Here is a 23,180-nt window from a genome sequence, read left to right on the forward strand (position 1 = left end):
AAATAAAAAAGTAAAAAAAAATGAAATGGAGCAGTGCTTTTTAATTTTTTCATATTATGAATTACAGTGAAATGACCAAAACGAAGAAAAAAAAGACAAAAAAATTGCAAATGTTTTTTGAATATAAGATAAATGAAAACAAAATGAAATGAAAGAAAATGACAGGTATGTATAGTAATTGAATTAGTTTCTTAAGTAAAATTGAATCAGCTTGGGTTTTGCTTAATTTTAACTGGACAGCAATCAATTTTGCATAATATTGTAAATTTCTTTTTTCCACAATCATGACGATTGAGAGATCTGAAGAATTGTCTTCTTACCATTCTCCTGTATACCCTGAACTGCAATGACATTGACCAGTGGCTAAATCACATGTCCCTCCATTGTGGCATTGACATTCTTGGGAACAATTATTTCCATAACGTCCTTCTGGGCAAGGCTGACCACAGACTGTGCCCTGTTTGAAAACAAAACTTCATATTTATTCATGGGATTGTAGTATGAGATCGCATGAAATGTAAAAAGGCAAAAGAAAAAGAAAAAGCTTTGCAATACTATATACTATATGTTTTCTCATGAATGTTAGATTGTTGATTTGGTGGAATGTTTATGCTGTAAAAGAAAGCTAATCCAAGAATTTAATCCTACATAATGGTAATAGATTCAAACGAATAATTTCTCTTTTTTCCTGCATATAACCTAGAACTAAAATATACCAATGAAATATCAAAGTGAAAAGTGATGAAATTTTATAGAAATTATAGCTACCATCCATCCAGGAGGGCAGGCACATTCTCCGGTTACATGATGACAAACTCCTCCATTCTGGCATGGGCATCTTTCTTCACACTGTGGCCCATGTTTGTCAGGTGGACAAAGATCCTCACAGCTAAAAATAAGTCAAACACAAACACACATTCACAGAGAGAAAGTGTTTAATTAAAGTGTTTCTCTTACTTATAAGAGAAATAGTGAGATAGTTATGTTTCTAATAGGGTTAGGGGTGTTAATCTGTAAAACTAAGAAAAATATAAATAATATATTTATATATTTATATATATATATTCTTAAGTTTTCGCGGGTACTTACATGTATGGTATTCAGCTTTGTTCAGGTATTTTCCCACGTCATTATAGTTGTGCTTTTAAAGTTGTAGCAACATTTCACCAACTTTAAAAGCACAACTATAATTATGTGGGAAAATACCGAACAAAGCTGAATATCATATATGTAATACCTGCAAAAACTTAAGGAAACAAATATATATATATATATATATATATATATATATATATATATATATATATATATATATATATATATATATATATATATATATATATTTTTGGTTATTCGGGTTTTCTCCAGCGTAAGATTGAGAAGCACAGAGTTGAAGACAGAAGCCTGAAGATGATGAATGAGATTTCATCGAAACGTTGCCTAGATACTTCCAATCTTACGGGAGAAAACCCGAATAACCAAAGATCCACATACAAATACCAGCGAGAACCTCAGAATATATATATATATATATATATATATATATATATATATATATATATATATATATATATATATATATATATATATATATATATATATATATGGATCTTTGGTTATTCGGGTTTTCTCCGCGTAAGATTCAAAGTATCTAGGTAACGTTTGCGAGGTCCCACTCGCCATCTTCAGGCTGGTGCTTTCGGCTTAGTGCCAGTGCAAGCAGTGTGTGACCGGAGCTGCCATCTCTCTATATATACAAGTGGTGGGGGATGGTGTGTGGGCTGGTTGGCTGTGCTGCAGCCTCTTGATTGGTTGATGGAGTTGATGTTGGTATAATGGGCTGTGTAATGGCCTTTTGTTGTAGAGATATCCTGGATCTTGTGCTGTCATCTCCTGGGTCGTTAGCCTCTTGTGTTTTAACGGCTTGGGTAATGGGTTGTGTGATGGGCTTGTGAGTTCTTTTGTTGTGGTATCCTGGGTCTTGCGTTGTAATCTCCTGGGTCGCTTGTGTTTTGATCTCTTTTCCATTAGCCTCCTGTGTAGTAACAGCTTGGGTAATGGGTTGTGTGATGACCTTGTGAGATTTATTGCTGTGGTATCCTTGGTCTTGTGCTGTGATATCCTGGGTCATTTGCTGTGTTGTGACTTCTTGAGTTCTTGAGGTGTAATTTCTTGAGTTTTCTGATGTGATGTCCTGAGCGGGTGGCTGTGATGTAGAATTTGGGTTTTTTAATATGGCTTTGAGTTTGGGGTCTGGGTCTGTGTTCGCTTGGCTTCGAGTTCGTGGTCGTGCCACATCTTCATGGTGGGGGTCAGTTCGCTTCATGTATGGTTCAGAGGAGTTTGAAGTGGGTAGTGATGCAGCTGCAGTGCGGCTTCTGGTCTGTGGTCGCGTCTCTCACCAGCCCAGCACACCATCCCCCACCACTTGTATATATAGAGAGATGGCAGCTCCGGTCACACACTGCTTGCACTGGCACTAAGCCGAAGCACCAGCCTGAAGATGGCGAGTGGGACCTCGCCGAAACGTTGCCTAGATACTTTGAATCTTACGCGGGAGAAAACCCGAATAACCAAAGATCCACATACAAATACCCAGAACTCAGAAAACAAATATATATATATATATATATATATATATATATATATATATATATATATATATATATATATATATATATATATATATATATCTTTGGTTATTCGGGTTTTCTCCCGCGTAAGATTGGAAGTATCTAGGCAACGTTTCGATGAAGTCTCATTCATCATCTTCAAGCTTGTGTCTTCGGCTCTGTGCTTCTCAGAGTAATGTGAGCTTGCAGCTGCTTCTTCCTTTTAACTGCTAGTGGGGGTGTGACTTGATTGGGTGGGGGCTTGGCTGTGTTCTGATTGGGTGGGGGTGTGTTCTCATTGGTTGGGGGTTTGGCTGTGTTCTGATTGGTTGGGGGGTTGGCCGTGTTCTGATTGGCTGGAGGTGTGTTCTGTTCAGGTGAGGGCTTGGTTGTGCTCACGTTAGTCTTAGTTGCTGGGGGATTTGAGCTGGTGAGCTGTGATCCTGCTGTTTGGCTTCGCGTTCGTGGTCGTGCTGCATCTTCATGGTGGGTGTCAGTTCGCTTCATGTATGGCTCGGAGGGGTTTGAAGCGAGTAGTGATGCAGCTGCAGTGCGGCTTCTGGTCCGTGGTCGTATCTCATCTTCTGTGTGGGTGTGAGTCTGCTTTCTACATGGAAGTGTGGTGGTAGCATGACCACGGACCAGAAGCCACACTGCAGCTGCATCACTACGCGGGAGAAAACCCGAATAACCAAAGATCCACATACAAATACCCGCGAGAACCTCAGAAAACAAATATATATATGTATGTGTGTGTGTGTGTGTGTGTGTGTGTGTGTGTGTGTGTGTGTGTGTATTCTTTACTTAAGAAAGTATTTCTATTTATAAATGCCCAAAGATTATTTTTATTTTAACCATTTAAAAACTGCAAAAATATTTCTCTATTTTATAGGAATTTCTAATCCGGGTAAAGGAGCAGTAATGTTAAAAGTTTCTATGTGTTTGCTTTCCAAAAATATCCTTTATCTACTTTTTATTAAATATTTTCCAAATTGTCTCCTGAATCCTGCTCTATTTTGTGGCAAAATACTAGGCTTGAATTAGAGATTTCATTTCGTTGCTATGTGTGGTATACAATTACCTAGTCAATATTCTTATATTGCTTACATTCATGGCAAATAATGAGCTTATGCCTTGAGCAACCAAATATATTTATTGTATAAAGTTAAAATAAGTTATATACAAAAGTAGCTTATAGGCCTGCATTCTCTATTCACAATTAACTATTCCCTTTAAAACAAAAATGATTGCTACCCCTGTTTTTGCCTTTACAGAATGTTGTATTCAGATGAGTTGCTGAAATGTCCATTCTTTGGATTGCTTTGGGAAAAGATGATGCCTTCTCTATATTCTGATCTAGGATCTAGAGCAGAGGTGTCAAACTCAAGACCTGGGGGCTGGATCCGGAGGGTGCTTAAATCTGGCCTGCAGGGCTGCCCTGAAAATAGCAAAGGACCAGCAAAGGACCAGCCCATGGTGCCTCTGCCAGCAAAAACAGGCTCCTGAGCTCCACTTTCGGCTGGGACAGCCTCCGGATACCCTCTGCCAGTGAAAATGGAACCCCATGCAGCCCTTGTGAGCTCCGTTTTCACTGGCAGAGGGTTGCAGGAGGCCATCCCAACCGTAAATGGAGCTCAGGAACCTGTTTTCACTGGCAGAGTGCTTGGGCCACCACAGACGCCCCCCCAACACAAGTGACATCATACTGGCCACCCCCCTGGCCACCCCCCCTGGCCACCCCCCCTGGCCACCCCCCCGGCCACCCCTCCCGCCACCCTGAGGTCAAACACAACCCTGATGCAACCCTCAATGAAATCGAGTTTGACACCCTTGATCTAGACAATTTCAAAGCAACTTTTGGCATAAACAGGCTGCTGGTGAATTCATCGCCGCTTTATCTCCTCTTTTCCCAAATCAACTCCAAGCAATTTTGTAGTCGGATCTATTTAGTTGTGATAGGATGGTAAGAGGAAAATAATTGTGACTGCTATTGATTCTAAGTCATAAAGAATAAGGATTTGAACTTGCATTTCCTTGGTGCAAATACAAACTGTTACCAGAGTTTTCTTTCTTGAGAGTCTTTTTCATATTTACTGTCATAATTTATTGTTATAAAAATATCCTGACAACATTAATTTTGGCTTTTATAAATCAGAGTCCACTGTGTTGGATTATGAAATGGTAACCTTCCACACAGGGGTGGGAGTCAACTGGTGTTTCTACCGGTTTGGTGATTACATTTTGCGCTGTGCACGCGTGTAATAAACCTTAAGCTGTGCCACCCGGGCAGCTGATAAGCACTGCATGTGGGTGCGCAGCATTTGAAAAGCCACTATTTTACTGTTTTTTCAACCTCAGCTGTGCCGCACAAAGCAGCTGAGGTTGAAAAAGCAGGAAATAAAGGTCAGGTAAGAGCCCGGGCGGGTGGGTGGGCCAAACAGCAGCAGACACCGAACCAGTTCGGTGTCTGCTGCTCTTCAGAGCTACCGGTTCTACAGAGCTGGGCAGAACCAGTAGCATCCCATCCCTGCTCCCACATCTCATCCAATGAGTCCTGGTTCAACTAGAATCTATTTAAACAGTTTCTACCCTGCCTAAGGATAAAAACCCTTCCAACATATTAAAAAAGGAATCAAGCATTAATAAAAGTAACATAAAAAACCCCATGCGTTATATACATTTAATCTTCCTCAAAATATTAAAATATAGTTCATCTTGTCATATTTCTATTGCTTATTAGTTATCCACGAGTTGGCATATTGGATTTGGAACTGAGAGACCATTTCAAATCCCAATAAAACTATTAGCAGAGTGCAAATTATTTTTCTATCTTCACCAGAGGAATAATCATGGCATGAATACGATATTGCCATCTTTCTTGTAAAAGAAAAAAATAATTGTGAAATTCACTAATATTGAACACATAACCAATATATCAATTGCATACAAAGCTCCAGTATATCCGGGGGGACATCTGCATTCTCCAGTGATGTGATCACAGGTGGCTCCATGCTGACACTGGCATTTTTGGTGGCAATTATTTCCATATGTGTCTTGGTCACAGTGTTCCTCACAGCGCCATCCCTTGAATCCTGCAGTGCAGTGGCAAGCTCCAGTAATGGGATTACACAAAGCTCCATTTTTACACTGGCAGCGACTACTGCAGTGGGGTCCCCAATGGTAACTATCACATGCTGCACAGAAAACAGAATGCAAGATTATAGGCACTGCCTTGTCAACCTATTTTCCCTGCTATTTAATTAATTATGATATTGTGCCAAAGTGAATTGCTTAATTTTCATCTTAAAATCAAGTGAGAAAAAACATATCATTATACTGTACTTATAATTATAATGATATATTATGGCATTAAATATAATTTGCTTGGATATAATTATATTATTACACATAATGTATTTACAAATTATATTTATAGAATTATAAATCATATTTTAAAAAGCAAATGCAGTCTTACCAGTTGTATTACAACAAACCATGTGATGAGAAATGTTAAAATATAATTTGTAAGCAGATATAATATGAAGTTTTAAGCAGGAAATATGCAGACACATCTTGAAATCTGTTTCCTTCTGAACTTTCTTTATGGGCTTTTTATTATTATTATTATGCTATCTGATGTAGATCAGCAATGCCTCAATTACTTTCTGAAAATTTGAGATAATTGTTCTTTCTAATCTATCTCCATGAATGGAGTAATAATAGAAACTATGCAGGGCTGTCAAACTCCCGGTCCATGGGCCGGATGCATTACGTGTTGGCCACACCTGGTTTAGCGGAGGGGAGGAAAGTAATGATATGTCACATGAAGCCACCATAATGACATGAGTTTGACACCCCTGCACTAGTGCTTATGGAAAATGCAGAATCTAAGAAAATAATCTTAAAAAAAAATAAAACATAGTTATATACTATGAATTAGCAGCCCAAACAGTACCAGTTATGGACATTCATTATATGTAGATCTTGAAAAAGGGCTCAAGAGCTGCCAAAAGGGCTTAAGAGCTTCCTATTGTAAAGTTTAATAAGGTAAAACCTTGTAAAGACATTATTTTCCAAGTTTCAAAGAAAAATGCTATGGAAGTTTTTTTTAAATGGTAAAACTATAAATAACCTCTAAAAGATCATATCAAGTTCACTAGGAATTTACTATATATATGCTTACAGCATCTGCTTTCATTTTCCTGCTGAACTGAAAATAAAATGGAAATATCCTTGCTAATAATTGTCACTGGACTACTTTAGTGACTATTATTCCCATAGATTTCTCCTGAGGCAAAATAGACATATTTATTTAGACCTTAGAGGAGACTCATGGCGTCTCCTCAGACCGATCATTACTCTAGCATAAAGCTAAATTCTTCAGGCTGCACGAATAACAATAGTGGGTTCTTAACAAAGATTTTTTTTCCCCATTAATGTGTCTTGTACATTACTTAGATGTGAAAGCTTTGTCTTGAACACAATTGTCTAATGATGTTGTGATTTGTAATACACAATAAAGCATGGTTGGGTCTAGGGAAAAAACCCTCCACTCAACACAACATGTAATTTTTGTATTACTGTTTATTCATTGCTATGCTTCTTTACCACTCTAGTAAAGTTTACTGCTAAACAACTACCCTGTGGATATAGTACACAATATGCTCTTACAAACTGTATTTTGTGTGTGTTTGTGTGTGTGTGTGTGTGTGTGTGTGGTAGTCCTCGACTTATGACCACAATTGAACCTAACATTTCTGTTGTTAAGCGAGGCATTCATTAACTGAGTTTTGCCCCATTTTATGACCTTTCTTGCCTCAGTTGTTAAGTGAATCACTGCAGTTGATAAATTAGTAACCCGGTTATGAAGTTAATCTGGCTTCCCATTGTCTTTGGTAATCAGAAGGTCACAAAAGGGGATCACATGATCTTGGGACATAGCAACAGTTACAAGTATGAACCAGTTGCCGATCATCTGAATTTTGATCAAGGGGGTGGTGCAACTGTCATAACTCTGAAAAATGGTCATAAGTCACTTTTTTCAATGTCATATCTTTGAACAGTCATTAAACAAACCGTTGTAAGTCAAGGACTATCTGTAGTCCTATTTATAATGTAAATAATTTAAATGCTTCTGGTGAATTAGAAAAAAAATATGTTCATGTGTGTAATTCTAGTGGAACATCTAAGTCTACAGTATGTATAAAATTAATAATAATTTAAAAAATAAGTTTCTCGGGGGTCCTCACCGGCGCTGGACGGTGGGCCGCCGGCGCAAGAAAGGGGTGGGCATGAGGGGGGGCAGCGCCGCTGGCGGGGGCCGAGGGGGCGGGGTGCGGCCTCCCCGCCCGTGGGGGTTGGCCGCGCCGCCGCCTGTGGGGGTACGCCCTTTTCGCGGGCAAACAAAAAGGCAGGCAGGCGGGGTGGTTGACGGCGGGCGGGCGGGGGGGGTGGGGGTAGGGGTGGGGGGGGGGGGGGGGCGGGGGGCTGCGCCCCGCGAAAGTTCTTGGGCTGTGGAGCAGCAAGAGAGCGGGGGGAGGGGATGGGGCTGAAGGAGGCAGGGGGCCTGCGGGTGTGGCAGTTTTTACCCGCTGGTCCTCATGTTACCGTCGGAAAACGTCTGCGCAAACCCCCTCTCCCCCAGTCCTAAAAAGGTTGTCTGGCCAAAGGTGGGGCCACTGGCACAAAGGTGGGCCCTGCTCTACAGGACAGAAACCTGGAGATGTTAAACCTCCTACCAGAAGTCTTCTGAGTTTTCACGCCCTGGATCTAGTCTGGGATAGAACTTTAATAATTTCTGCTGTCACCCACCAATCTTCCCAGTAAAGCCTTATATCCATCTGCAGAAAAATTGGGGATGTAGGAGATATATCAAAAGTTTCCCTAGTTTCTGGGATTATAAATGCAAGAGAGGAGAGAAGCACTTTCAGACTTGCAATACTCTGTTAATGTAACCTTCCATTAAAGATAGAATTAATAGCCCTTCTTGTTTGAACTATCTTGCAGGGCTGACAAGGACTAAGATGAAAATATGTGAATTCTTGTCTGAGATTGAACTGCAAGTATGTTGGACTGTGGTGTTTTGTGCTTATCATTCACCAGGGTATTTAGCCTTTTTTAATCTTGGAAAACAATGTGTTGAAAATACATGTATGCTTGCATTAGGTTTATTGAACAAATTGAGCTTTTCTAAAGACTTACCAGATTACAAGATTAACTTTGTTTAGTATCATTTATATTCAGGTTAGTCTTCTTTAAAGTGAAAGAAAAATTGTTCTAACCAAAACATTGCAAATTGATTTAAATGTTCTGAAATATCTGAATAAAGTATCACTGATCACTGAAGAATTTTAAAGAACAATTAAGCAGCAATGATGTAAAATAAAACGGATGTGATGTATCCCTACTGTGTACATGCATGCTATGGTGTTAATATAGACCTGATAGGGCATAGCTCACTTGTAGAACTAAAACCTACAGTACGCATAAAATGTTGCACAGCTATTAAACAAATGCCATTATTGAAACACCCAATTATCCTTAAAATGCTACTTCTTTTATGTTAAAGTAAGTTGCATATTACATCTCACTGTGAGTTTGAATTTACACTTTTTCAGTCATAAATCATATTATTATGACTTATTAAGAGCTGAAACAGCATTTTTTTCAGTCCATTTTAATATTTGAAAGGATCACAAATAGAAATCAATTAACAAACTGATGAAAGTATTAAGCTTTGAAGTAAATTGTAGTAGAGTCGTAAACCTTTCAAGACACAAATCTTGTGCACATAGCCCCCTGAATGTCAGAGCCCTGAGACAATTTCTTCAGGTTTTCAAAGCCAGATCATGACAGATAAAACAATAATGATTTGAATAAATACCAGGGTAGACTAGCACTTCAGGATCATTAGGATTCTACATAGTGGAACTGAATTAGAAACTAATCAAGGACAGAAGCAACCTGGAATTAAGAAAAAACCTCCTAACAGTGACAACAATAACCAATGGCTTGCCACCCAAGTTGTAGGTGCTTCATCTCTGGAGATTTGTAAGAAGAGACTTAACAGTCACTTGTCTGAAATGATATAAGGTTTCCAGTTTGAGCAGGGGTTTGGACTAGAAGACCTCCAAGGTCCCTTCCAATTCTATTCTGATTCATTAATTGATATTATAGTGGCTGAATATCCAGGTATTTATGAAAGCAAATATTTGATAATGTTCTAGCTAGACATTGGATTTTAGATCACAAGACTGAAGAAAATAAATAACATGACAATGTTTCATAATGGAGTGTTAATTGAGAATACCAGATTGTTAATTTGTCATCATATATATTAACTATTTATATAGTTTATCTATAATAAGTTTGGTATAATGATTAAGGCATCAGACTGTGGCTCTAATCTGTTTTAGCCACAAAGCCAGCTGGGTAACCTTGGGTCAGTCACTTTCTCTCAGTTCTAGAAAAGAGACAATGGCAAACCACTTCTGAAAAACTTTACTAAAAAAACCAGGCAGTCTCCAAGAATCAGATATGATTGAATGGTGGGGAAAGCTTAATTACCTTAATTATCTTAGAACCACAAATTCACTTATTTTTGTTTTTTTAAATGCTAACAAAAACAAAATAACATATTACTGTAAAATACAACTTGTGATGGTTTTCCCCTTAATTATATTTCTTTGTGTCTGTATGATGAATAATAGAAATACTATGAAAACCTCATAATTCACATTTTTCTTGAACATTCATTTTATTTTAAATGATTACTATTTTAGAACTCTATAATACATATTGGGAAGATCATAAAAATATGCAACAGCAAACATTTACCCATATCTCAAGTGAAATTTCACACTGGGGGTTATAATATATATTAAATAAATAAAATTCATTGGGTTCTCAAAATATGTATTCACTATCAACAACAAGAAAAGTATAAAACTTTATGTATTTCAGTGATAAATACAATTGTTTTTACAAAAGAAGCTTTGGGAACAAATCTTTTTAAAGGTATAAATATAACTGGAATATCAGAATTATTATTGGGACTCTGATATATGTAAAGATTCATATTAGATCATTTCACATTATAATTAAACTTCAATAAATATTATTAGACTGTTTAAGATCCACTATTTGTAAATTGCTTTCATAAATTTGAGAAGCTGAAAAGCAACTTTGTGATTTTTTACACTGCAATATAAAATTTAAGACATCTACATAGATTTATAATTGTTTTAAGATCTATTTTTGAGTTATAGTAAATAAATTATCAATCTAATCTATGCAATGATTATTCTAGATTCTTCATCCCACCTACACTTTCTTTTGTTAATATCTTTTGAAAAAGGAGAAAAAAATAAACTTCAATGAATCCAAGCTAATATTTATAAGAACATTTGTAATATTTGAATCCAAGAATATTCCTGCTGATAATAACAGAATTGCATGCAGTTCTGTTTTCTTCTACACAATAGCATAAAAATAACCATAGAATACCTGATGGTTGCAAAGAACAATTCAAACAAAATAACCAGCCAAAACTATACATTTGGATCTACCATATGATTTTCCATCAACTTATTATTTGTGATTAATTATTTCAGATATTTTGAAAATTATTCAGAATATGAGCTTATCTACTTGCAATTCTATTTTTCCTTTAGAGTGTTCTTTTCATCTTGCAGTCCAGACTATATACCAAGCAAATAGTAGCGTTTTATGCCTGAATGCAGCAATTGGACACTGTTAACAAAGCCAATGGCTTTCTTGATAGGAACATATGGCTTTGAAAGCTGTACCATCTGAAAAGCTGGACAAAGACAAATTTGAGGCCTTTGAATTGAGGTGCTGAGGAAAATTGTTAAGAGTACTTCAAATCAAAGTAGGACAAATCACTCCATGTTTGATGAAATAAAACAGATTGTTCTCTGAATTTACTAATAATGAAGCTTACAACTGTTGGGTGCATAACTCAAAAGTAAGAGTTCTTGGAGAAGATCCTGATGTCTGGAAAAATTGAAGGCAATGAAAAAATGTCAAAGACAATGTGGTTAGATACTATTACTGATGTCACAAGCATGAGAGTTTACAAGAATTCAAAGAAGCAGTTACTGATACACAATCCAGCAAGACACAAAGAGACAGGAATGATTAAATAACTCGAAAACAACATGCCTAGTGTTCCTTTAAATTGAGTGACCTGACTTCAAATCCCTACTCTATTACAAAGCTCATTTGTGACTTTCATTCAGCTATTGGGCTTGTTCCAGAGTCAGTCTTTGAAATACATGTAAGTTAAACTTGTCCCAACTAACTTGAGCTATTAATTTCTGTGGGAAAAGGATGACTAATACAGGCTGAGGTAACCCTGGTTAAATTCAGCAACAATAACTGGGATCATATAGTCATACGTTTTAAGTTTTTTAACTATTACATATCAACTGCATTTAAAATCTTGATTACAGAAGCAATTTTTCAGGAGGTTACCACTATATTCTATTGTTCAAGAAAACTACTGACCTGCCTCCACATTCCTTATCTAAAAACACATTTTCAATATTAAATTGTGTATAACTCTGAATGTGTATCAATACGCTACATATACAACCACATTGAGGGAATGTGGAGAACAATAATTCTTGTCTAGATTGCATGGAATACTGTGAACAAATTTGATTGGTTATAATTGACAAAATCTACCCAAACAAACTGGTTAATTTCCAAGGACTATATAGTCTATAGTTTCTCAATCTGATTAAAAATATTATTTATTAAAAATATTATTTGAAAGCCTTAACTGACGAGAATGATGATGATAAGCAAAACATCTATGATGATCATAGCATGCTACTTAGAATGTAAGATAAGAAAATATATGAGCATAAATTAACAATGAAGTTCATGAAAGAACTATAGTATGTTGTGGATCTATGAAATTAAGACAAAGAGAAATAATGTAATAAATTTGAATGAAGGTGACATAAGCTAGTGGTGTGCATGAATACATAGAAGAAAGTGAAAGTGTTGATTAATTTTGAAAGAAAGGGCTAAAACATACATCCTAAAATATGTAACGAAACAAGTTTTCTATGTCCTTGTGCGTCCATTTCAAAGTAGGCATCATGAGTTTATCTCCCTTTTTTACATCCTTTTCCTTCACGAAATAATCATTTAGAAGAAAAAGGTCAAATGGCTGCATCATGCTTTTCTCTTTTGACCATCAAATCAATTTGTTTTTCCTTAGTTCCCCAAATTTTCATTTAATTCAGTTCTACTGATTTCCTCTAATAGTTTTCAAAGGATTTGTTATGTTTATAAAAGGAATATACATGGATTGTGGGTTGTGTAGAAGAAGCAAACTGCTCTATTTTTTTTTTCTTTCTGTGAAAGAGACAAGTGGTTTGATTGTTTGGGTGTGTGGCTATGGATTTGGCTGTTGTTCAGTCTCAGAATGCATGCAAATTTTAAATATAATGGGAAGAAATCTATGGATGGGCTGAAAAACAACATTGGCAGCAGGATTACCCTTACTATTCAACTAAATACTTGCACATTCTTTATCCATAATAGAAAGAATATAATAAAATGAATGTGACATATTTTTTTTAAATAAAGTTTTATTTGGGTTTTCACACATACAAAATACAAGTAAAACATCTTTTTTGAAAATAGCATGGTCCCAGGTTGAACTTCTTTATACAGACACAAAACTCAATTTCATGCTCCTTTTTGTGTTCTATTCTATATCTTATACTATTCTACATTTTCTATATAGTTTTTCCCCTCTTTTAATTTTCTCAATTTTATTTTGATTATCTCATCTCAATTCAAATCATTATATTTATACTTTTGTCTGTTCTGTTTCAATTTCATATTATCTTTTCTCATTAAACAATTTTTCTCCTGTAGTTACTAATTGGAGTATGACACCTTTATATCTTTTAATTACATCCATTAAACTCTTATTTAAACTTCAATATATACCTTAAGATTATGACCTTCAATATAATACATAATACATAACTTCCAATCGAATTCTGTTTGGTACATTCTTATAACACACACTATATTCTTTTAAAAAAAAGATTATAAATATATGTAATTAGAAACCCTCATTCCATTCCAGTTCAGTTCTATCATTAATAATCATTAAAATCTTAACATCTTTAACACTTCTTTTCAATTAAATATCATACTTCCTTAAAGACACATATAATCTCCATAATTAATTTTTCCCTTATTTCTCTTCACATATGTTTTGTAAATCATTAAATATTCATTTTGTTACATTTGTTTATTGACAAGCATTCCACTGAATTACAATAGCTATTTTATCAAATATTTTATCCATAATTTTAATCATATTTTCTAAAATTATTTCTGTTTCTAATATAACAATACTATCTTATGTACCTTTGCAGAATCCCTTTTTCCATTAAATTTTCACCCATTATCTCTAAATAGGCCCTGTTTCTCTATATTTTGTTTCTGTCCTTTATAACTTCTTTTCCTTTCTTTCTTCCCTCTCATCTTCTCCCTCCCCTTTTTACCCCCCTGTCTCTCTACTTCTAATTCTCTCTTCTGAATTTCCCTCTTCTGTTGCTTTCTGATTTTATACGTATTTTTCACTCTTTTTTTTTTTTTTTTGGAGTTGTTTTTCCCAATCTTAAACTTTTCATTCTCTTTCCCCCCTTTCCTTTTTTTCCCCCACCTAAGATTACTTGTTCATTAAAGATGGCTTCTTCTTTGTCGCAATCTTCTTGTTCTGCAGGCATTTCTTGTTGTTTCTCATAATTCCAAATCTCCATTTCTAAAAACTGAAATACGAAGCCAAAAGAACCTCTCCCTTCTTGTGCATCTTCTTTTTAAGTTCCATTTTCAGTTCTTCTAAAAGTGGAGCCATTTTAAACAGTTTTAAACAACCACCCGATTGATTTTAGTCATTCAAATACAATAACCAAAAAAAATCCAGAAATCATCAAGTAATCCAAATAGTCCCAAGTTATTTCTTCTTATTTCTATTTCCACTTTCTCTTCCTGGGGTTTTTGTTGCGATATTTCAGTTAAAATGTATCTTTTGGAAGTCTTGTTGAGATTTTGCTGTAAGTTCTTTTTAATTCCAGGCAGTCTCCTCCCTTCCAGATCCTGCCCTTTTATTCTTTTTCTCTCCTTTCCTGTTTTCAAAAACTTTTGATTATCCAGAAATCTTTATTATCCCTTTGACTTTTTATTTTCAGCATTAAATGCCAATTAATGTCAAAGTGGATTTTTTTCCAATTTCTTGCTTAAGTCTCTTAGCTGTCAGTATAGGAAAAGGAGAAAAAAAATCAAATCTTTTCCCTTTTCTCTCTCCTTTGCAGCTTAAAAATCTTCTTAGGGAACAATGTTATTGTTTTTTTTTTAATAGTTTCAATTCCAGGGTACCTTATTTGTTGCTTTTGCTGTTTGACCCGGTCAACCAAAACTTTCTCTTCTTATCTTCCTCCTGCACATTCTTTTCTGGTCGAGTGCTTCTTTGTGGTGGCCATTTCTGACCACCGCTACAACCGCCTTCGGGAAAGGGAGTAATGGCCAGCTGGGGAGGAGAGATCCGGCTCTCCTCAACCCTGCAAGCAGTCTCCCCCTTCTTCACCACCTCTACGGGGTGGCTTAGCCCCAAAACCAGCCGGCTCGGGGTGCTCCAGAGACGAGGTTTTGGTCTGTCGCCGAAGAAGCTCAAACCGGAAGTCCCGAATGTGACATATTATTGAAAGATATGGGTGATTGATAATTTGGATAATTTGGATGTATTACTGTATATATACTATGGCAACATTTGTTTGTAAAATAACACTGGAATGATTGACAGAAACTTATGCCATAATAAATTGGCTATTTTTTAGGATGCTGTAATATTATTCAATCATTGTTGCTATTTTAGTTACAAGAAAAAGATCTCAATTTATGTTTCATGTGTATTCAAGCAATATATATTCACATTGCTGTATGTATAATTCCTTTCATATCTAGTTTCCTCTAGAATCTTTTGTTCCTATTTTATTTTATTACATTGTAGGGTTTTTTCCCATTTAACATATTCATCATTCAATTTATTTATTTTTGAGCCATGAAGGCAAAAAAAAAAAAGAACAAATATTATTCATATACATTATTTTTTTAAACTGTATTTTTATTTTTTTCACAATATTCATAAATAAATTGTAACATGCAATACTGAAGAACTTTTAGGAAGATAGCAAGCTTGTTTAAACATGTACTGACAACAGGAAATATGGTGTGGGAAGAGAATCATGATGACGGCAAACTTAGAAAACACAAATATGAGTGTGGCTTACCACTGAGCTACATTTAGTGGTGACTTTGATGTTATTGTTATCTGTTGTGATTCCCATACCACTGACCATGAGTATGGAATTGTATTATTAGCATCAGTGATGTCTTTTAATAGTGAGATAAAATCTAATTCTGATTGGCTTGCCATGTTTAAAACCTCTTCTATGCTCATATAGCAGCTTCATTTCCTACCTTCCTGTATCCTTTCAGCATCCCTTTGCAAAAATACAAAATCCCTGAAGGCAGTTAGGGTTTTTGTTTTTTGTTTTATTTTTTTACTGATTATTTCTTGCTTACATAAATACCAACAATCCTACTCTTCTGCCTAAATAGGATGCCAGTCAATGTAAGTCATCCTATTTAAAAAGTGTAATACCAACCATACCATATTTATCATCATTCCTAGTCATTTTAATTAGTCATTTTCCCTAGCATTGTTAGTTCATTCCTAACAATACTAGGAAAATTCATGAAGTCTCTTCTGAACTCTACCACTTTAAATCAGTGAATAAGATGGTAATCTATCTCCATTTTCATTGGATCAATTTTCTGACATAAATTTGATGCCAAACATGGTGCCAAACACTTAAGGAAGATCTTAAGTTTATTAATGACCCTTGGAATGATGCCAAAGATGCTGCAAATTATTGAAATTATTGGAAAACATTTGCTGACCAATGTGCACAGGACCTAATCATAAGGATGAAGATTTTTGATATTGATACCCCTATTGTACAATATTTCATTCTTTCTATCTTTCTTTTAACTTCTTTGAATCAGTTACTATCTGTCCATTGGTGTCCTTTAGCATTACAATTCAAGATTGGAACCTCCTTCTGAATATAGAGACCTTTTGGAAGATTTTCCTTGTCTTTTCATGTCTGTTTCTATCTTCAGTGTCTTTTCAGATGTCACTATAAAAGTAACTCCATTCCTTTTTTTGTTTTTCATGTCTGAGTAGGAAAAAAAGTGATTTACTTACTGAAAATGTCTAATCCTGGTCTATCTCAATTAATTAATACCTATGATGTCAATTATTATCATTTATATTTTAATTAACATGTTTATTTTCTGCTTTATGAAGTAAATGAAATAGAAAAATGTCCGTAAATGAAATGGGATTACAACATAGTCATATCAAAAATTATTTTCCTGAAAGTTATAAAAGTATAAAATTTACTTTAAAGTATAGTAAAATATTGAATTTATTTAGTAATATGTATTTTTAAAAAATCCTCCTTTGAAAATATGCAGAACTTTAGTTACTATTTTCCAAATATTTTGCAAATATTATTTGGAAAATTATTTTATTATTTTAGTCACATTTGGGCAGTTACGGTATTTTCCAACAATAATTGAGACAACACTTATTTCTTTCCATTGGGGTAGCCACCATGTTATATTATCAGAATTTAATGCACAAGCAAAAGTTGTGTACTTTAATGTAATTTTGGTACCATTATTGGTACCATAATTTTGGCTGCCACAAAATGATCTCAGCCAGTTCCATTGAAAAGTAACATTATATGCAATAGAAAATCTTGGCAGATTAAGATTACTAATTTAGGTGATAATCATGTGTAGCCAAGTTCATTCATTTCACTTTCTAAACATACCAGGATGTTTTTATTCATGATTTTACAGTCATCTGAATTATTCAAAATATGTTCAGAGCCAGGTCTATGAAAGAAGCATGAAGTACAGTAATAGCAGATTTTAATTAACCCAACATATGTTGGAATATAAACTCTGCCAAGCATAGTCCTTTCAGGAAATTCCTGAGTTTTTTTTCTCCTTCAGAGAGGGGAGGAAGACAGATGTTGGAAGTTCTTTAAAAAGAAGATCCTAAAAGCACAATTGCAAAAAGTTCAAAAGAAGAGTAAAAATGGAAGAGAATGGAAGAAAACAATATGTTGTACAAAAAAAACCTATCAAGAATCTGAAGAAAAAAGAACCTGTATAGGACATAGCCTACAGGTACTTCAGAGTTAATTCCATGGTATCAGAAAAGCAAATGCTCAGAATGAGTTGAGGCTGGTTGGCAAAGGTGCTTAAAAAGAGCTTCTTATAAGAAGAGGAATCTAGCATATCAATCTCTTAATGGAGGTAACATTCATTCTTTAAAGAAAGAAAACAAAGAAAAGGCAGAATAGTCATTTCCTATTTTGATTCTAGATAGAATAAATTCTGCCAGTCAGCTGTGAGCAATAGGATGAAGTGACAGGACTGCAGTGGATAGGACTAAAATTCAAGGTAAACCAAAACATGTTACATAATTGTTGGAATTGAAATATTCTAACTGGATGTTTAAGCATTCTTGAGAACAAGTCTGACCCAAGCAAGGATTAGTGAAGCAGATTTTACTATTATAGCAGAAAACAGGAAATATTTATAGGAAATGCATTATAAACCTGGGAAGAAAGACCTCAGATTAGCAATCTTGCAGACAACAAATCAAGCTCAGTGCTAAACGAAGAGGGGACAAAGTAAGCATACCTTTTGTCATTTTCTGGTCATAGATAATGAGATGTTAAAGAAACAATGCCAAATGGATTTGGACCAGTGGTGGGATTCAAATTTTTTTTACTACCGGTTCTGTGGGCATGGCTTGATGGGTGTGGTGTTTTATGGCTTGGTGGGCAGATAATTGAAGGCAGAAAAATATTACTCTTATGTTCTAAAGTAGAGGAATAGAGAAGCAATGAAACAAACACCAGAACAGTTTCTAGAATAATTCATAAACAGACTGAGTAATAAGCACCATGAAAGCAATGCAATAATTAGGCATGGATTAGGCAAAAAAAAAAAGTCTTGCCAGATCCATCTTATTTCAATTTTTGATTGGATAATTTTCTTAGCAGATTGTGGGAATGCTGTAGATGGAATTCCAGTAAAGCATTTGACAAACTAGCCATGGCATTCTGATTAACAAGCTAGTTAAGTGCTGGCTGGCTGGCATGACAACTAAGTGAAAACACAGCTGGATAGCAAATTGTACTCAAAGTGTATTCATTAAAACTTCATCAGACTGGTGGAGCAAACCTAATATTATACCACAAAGGTGATGTAGTCTTTGGTATTTTTTAATGAATCACTTGAATAAGAATATGGGAGGAATGACTGTCATATTTGCAATTGACTTAAGATTGGGTGGATAGCTCATACTTTGGAAATCAAAAAGAAAATTCAAAATGTTCAGGTTAAAGGAATGGACTAATTTTCATTTCAGTTTGGTTAAATGAATATATCCAAGTGGAAATATCCATCAAGGATGTATTAATATATATTATTACATTGAACTGAGCTTGGTTTCTATAAATTTGGCTCAGCTTGAAGCAACTTTGAAATCCTGCTGTGTTTTGAACTCTTTGGATTTTTCATTTTTCAAAAATAGCTTCATATCCAACCTAGATATAATTAAGATATACAAGCAATTATGCGTTTTTTTAACTGGCATATAAATTCTCATCTGAATAAAGCACTAAAGAAATCCAACCATTATTTGAGTTTCCTGGACCATGGTTGAGTGCAAAAATGTTGCCAAATTCTGAAGACATAGGACAAATTCTACGCCATCTAAAACAGCCCAAATATCCCCACACAAGAAGTATTTGTCTGAATATTCCCATACAAGAAGCATTTCTCATTCATTACACAATTTATCTTTCTAATTCCAAGAAAATATAAAATAGCATGAAGATTAAACCCTGAGGGAGACCAATGAACAATAACCAGATGAAAGATTGTGTTACTGTCCTTAAGAAAGGACAAGGATTATGCCAGAATAGTGGCATGAAACACCAGTAACAGAATTCAGAAGGAATATATCTCAAACCCAGGTCTGATTCTTATTGTGTAAGTCCAGAAAATGGCCTAATATTCAGCTGATGCTTTAATACATCTTCTATACAGGTTCAGTTTAAAAAAATTGTAGTTTAGGGGTTTTTTTTCTTTGATTCCTTGATTATTCTGCTTCTGGGTTGAGAAAATGCAATTGCCTACTTTGGTTGAGTTCAGTCTTTCAGCAGTTGATTAAAAACGAAATGCTTCTCTGAGAATCTGGCAGAGGTTGTACTTCGTGTGAATATCCCACAGAAATTGTGCCAAAAACTGCTGTTTCTACTCTCTTCTGCATCTGCCAGATCCTGTGAGAAAAATAATTGGCAGTATGGAACTTTACAAGACCTTCACAGACATTCTTGATGGTAAATGACACTGCAGGGAAGCATGAAGATTGTGTCTGAAAATTTCCATAATAAACATGCGCTCCAAAAGCAAAAAAGACATGGAGTTTTGTTTCTGTTTTGTTATCTGTCATGCCTTAACAAGAAATATCAGCTCAGTTTCTGAATACATGCTTTGCATTCAGAAGATCACACATTCAATCCAGGGCGTAGTGGGATTTGAAAAGGGGGATTTGACACCCTAGAAAGCTACCATCAGTCAATATAAATCACAAATAAGCTATTCAATATACATGGGAATGAGAGGTCCAACTGAAGGATCTTTTAAATTTCTAAAGTCAAGATTTTCACATGAAAATATACTGAGATCTTACAGAATCTCATGAGATTCAATCATTTTATATCAGAACTTACATGATTTCAACTGTGATCTTGCAAGTTTCCAGGTGTTTAATGTAAAATGGCATAATGGTATCAGGATGCCAAAAATGGATGGCTGATTTCAGCTTTTTATGATATTTATTATCATAAAGCAGTTTCCCATCTCTTATATTTTATCTTTATCAAACATCTTTGCTATTACTATGCTTCGGGAAACTACAATTGTACTGTTATCAGGAAGCTGAAGCCTTAAACATCTTTTTAAATTCCTTGAAATTTCAAAATACAACATAGAACTAACTGATCTAGGCTGTAAAAAAAATTCATTAAATAGGAGCAAACAGGCACATGGTAATGCTCACTCTTTGCTGCTATTATCCAGATTTTTAAAATCTGGTAGGCCTAATACCATAAAGTTTGTTGATTTGCCTAAATTCAGTAAAAACAGGATATTCTCATTTAAAGTAGATTTAAGTGCACTATTTTTACACTGTTGGTGGCAATAAACTTACAAGTGTCCCGACTAAACTTTTTTTTATGATATATACAAATATTCTTTTCTTTTATGCACACTGAGAGCATATGCACCACAACAAATTCCTTGTGTATCCAATCACACTTGGACAATAAAGAATTCTATACCATAGTATATATTCTATATTTGAGAAGAAGGAAGAAGGCAGTCTGAGGAGAGGTTATATGGCATTTCTGGTGTAATAGAATACGTGTCTCATTTATGATTTCACACATTGCATTAACAAGTATTACCTTGTGGCAGTAAGGGGAATCAAAGTAGTTCTCTGCTGTTATAGAGCCTATTGAGATTGCTGCTGCACAGCTCTGTATCTGATGTCACAAACTCACTTGTGTAAAGGGAACTTCAAGAACCTCTTGTAGGAATGTTCCAAGGAAATTGCCCAACATCTGTTGTACAAAATCACTTGGATTTGCTAGCAGCTGGATGCCAGACTTGTTGTACAGTAAATGCAGAAGAGATGATTGGGGTAATGTTTGAGGAATGATTTGAACATAAACCATTCCACACAATCTGTCCAACAGATTTCAACTGAACATTGGGAAGACTGAATGGCTTTGAGTTTTGGATCCTATTGGTTTTAGGATTATGCCATATTTAATGCTGAATAGGGTGCCACTGACTAAACAGACCTAGTATGCTAACTGAGGATCCTCCTTGACACACAATTCCTGCTCAGGGAATAGGTGGCAATTGTGACCGGGAGGGCCTTTGAATTGTACAGCATTGTATTATGTGTCAATGGTGCCCCTTCCTAGATCAGGACTCTCTGCTCAGTCACACATGTCCTAGTTACCTCCATATTGGACTACTGTAATGGGACTGCCCTGAAAAGCTTCATTTGGTACAGAGGGAAGGCGCAATGGCTCAGTGGCTTAATGATGCTGGAGATAGTCTCTGTTTCTTCTTTTTTATGAAAAGTTTTTTTATTTTTTATTTTTTACACATCTCTTCAAGTGAGCAATGTGATTCCAGGTTACAACATTCATGCATAGTCATAATTACATTTCCAACTTTCTTATCTAATTTCATATCAAATCATTATCTATTCCACTGATCGTTAAATAAGTTCTCACTTCATATTTGAATTCATTAATTCAATATCAAAAACATTTCATCTTCACATATATTTTCCACTCTTTATCCCCTATTATTTCCATTTTCAACTTACCATTTTACTTATTTTATTTTACATTATTATCTTCATTAACTTTCTCAAAGCTGATATATAATAAACAAACAAAAAAGAGTAAAAAATAAAATATAACTAATATATTCAGGATCCACATAGTATATCTCCCAATCTACAATAAATCTTATATTTATTCCAGAGATATTCATATAACCATATCATTATATAATAATCTGAAGGTAATTCCCAATAAGTTTTGAACTCCTCCTTAAATTTTCTTTGTTCTTCTGTGAACTGCATTGCCATTAATTTTTCTGCCAGTATGTCCAATATTTCCATTTTTTCTTTTAACATTCCTCTCACAGTTTGCAGTTCCAATTTGAATTCTTTGCCCATTTCTTCCATTTTTTTAATCAGTTGAGTTATTCTTTATTAAAAGTCAGAGTCTTTTATTTTAGTCTTTGCCCAAAATATCCATTTATCTCAATTCCTCTTATTAATCCTTCTGTCTCCTTGTCACAATCAACACCAAACAGTCCCAAGATATTATCTTCACTTGTCCCTTTGCTGCAATCCTCCTTTTTTGGTGCTTCCAGGGTTATTGTTATAATATAGTCTTTTATTTCATTTCATTTCTCATTCATACATTTGTAAGACCAGTAATTTTCCATGAAATCATAAGAGAAAAAGTGCCTTTAACCATTAGATGGAATTCGATATCGCGTTCTATTTTTCAAAGTCCTTTTTTTCTTTTCAATTGTATTAATTCTGCTAATTTTCAATCATTAGCTCTTTTAAATATAGTCAATTCTGGGCAAGTCCAGCATTCTATTCAATGCCTAATTAATGGCAATTTCTGTATCTTATTCCAAATTTGGTCTCAAATTCTGTTATAGTCCTTTTATGGTCCGGTTTTTTATTTACCTTATAATTTCCTCTTATTTTCCATTTGCCGCTGCCACACTCTTAAACGAGGGCTCTTTCCTTCTGGTTGT

The 23,180-nt window shown here is 35.0% G+C and overlaps 1 protein-coding gene across 4 annotated transcripts in view; it reads right to left on the reverse strand.

The window, feature by feature from the left end:
* MEGF10 (multiple EGF like domains 10) overlaps nt 1-23,180 on the reverse strand; it is a 106,313-nt gene that overhangs the window by 39,730 nt on the left and 43,403 nt on the right. For all 4 annotated transcript variants that reach the window (XM_087957997.1, XM_087957995.1, XM_087957996.1 and 1 more), the window contains exons 6-8: nt 5,560-5,806; nt 769-889; nt 321-457 (exon numbers count right to left, since the gene is read on the reverse strand). In XM_087957997.1, coding sequence (XP_087814123.1) covers nt 321-457; nt 769-889; nt 5,560-5,806 — 505 coding nt within the window. The remainder of the gene's footprint in view (nt 1-320; nt 458-768; nt 890-5,559; nt 5,807-23,180) is intronic.

Source organism: Notechis scutatus, chromosome 2, assembly GCF_049901735.1.
Source record: "Notechis scutatus isolate UNSWTSFEM ecotype Mainland chromosome 2, rNotScu1.2, whole genome shotgun sequence".
Lineage (NCBI taxonomy): Eukaryota > Metazoa > Chordata > Lepidosauria > Squamata > Elapidae > Notechis > Notechis scutatus.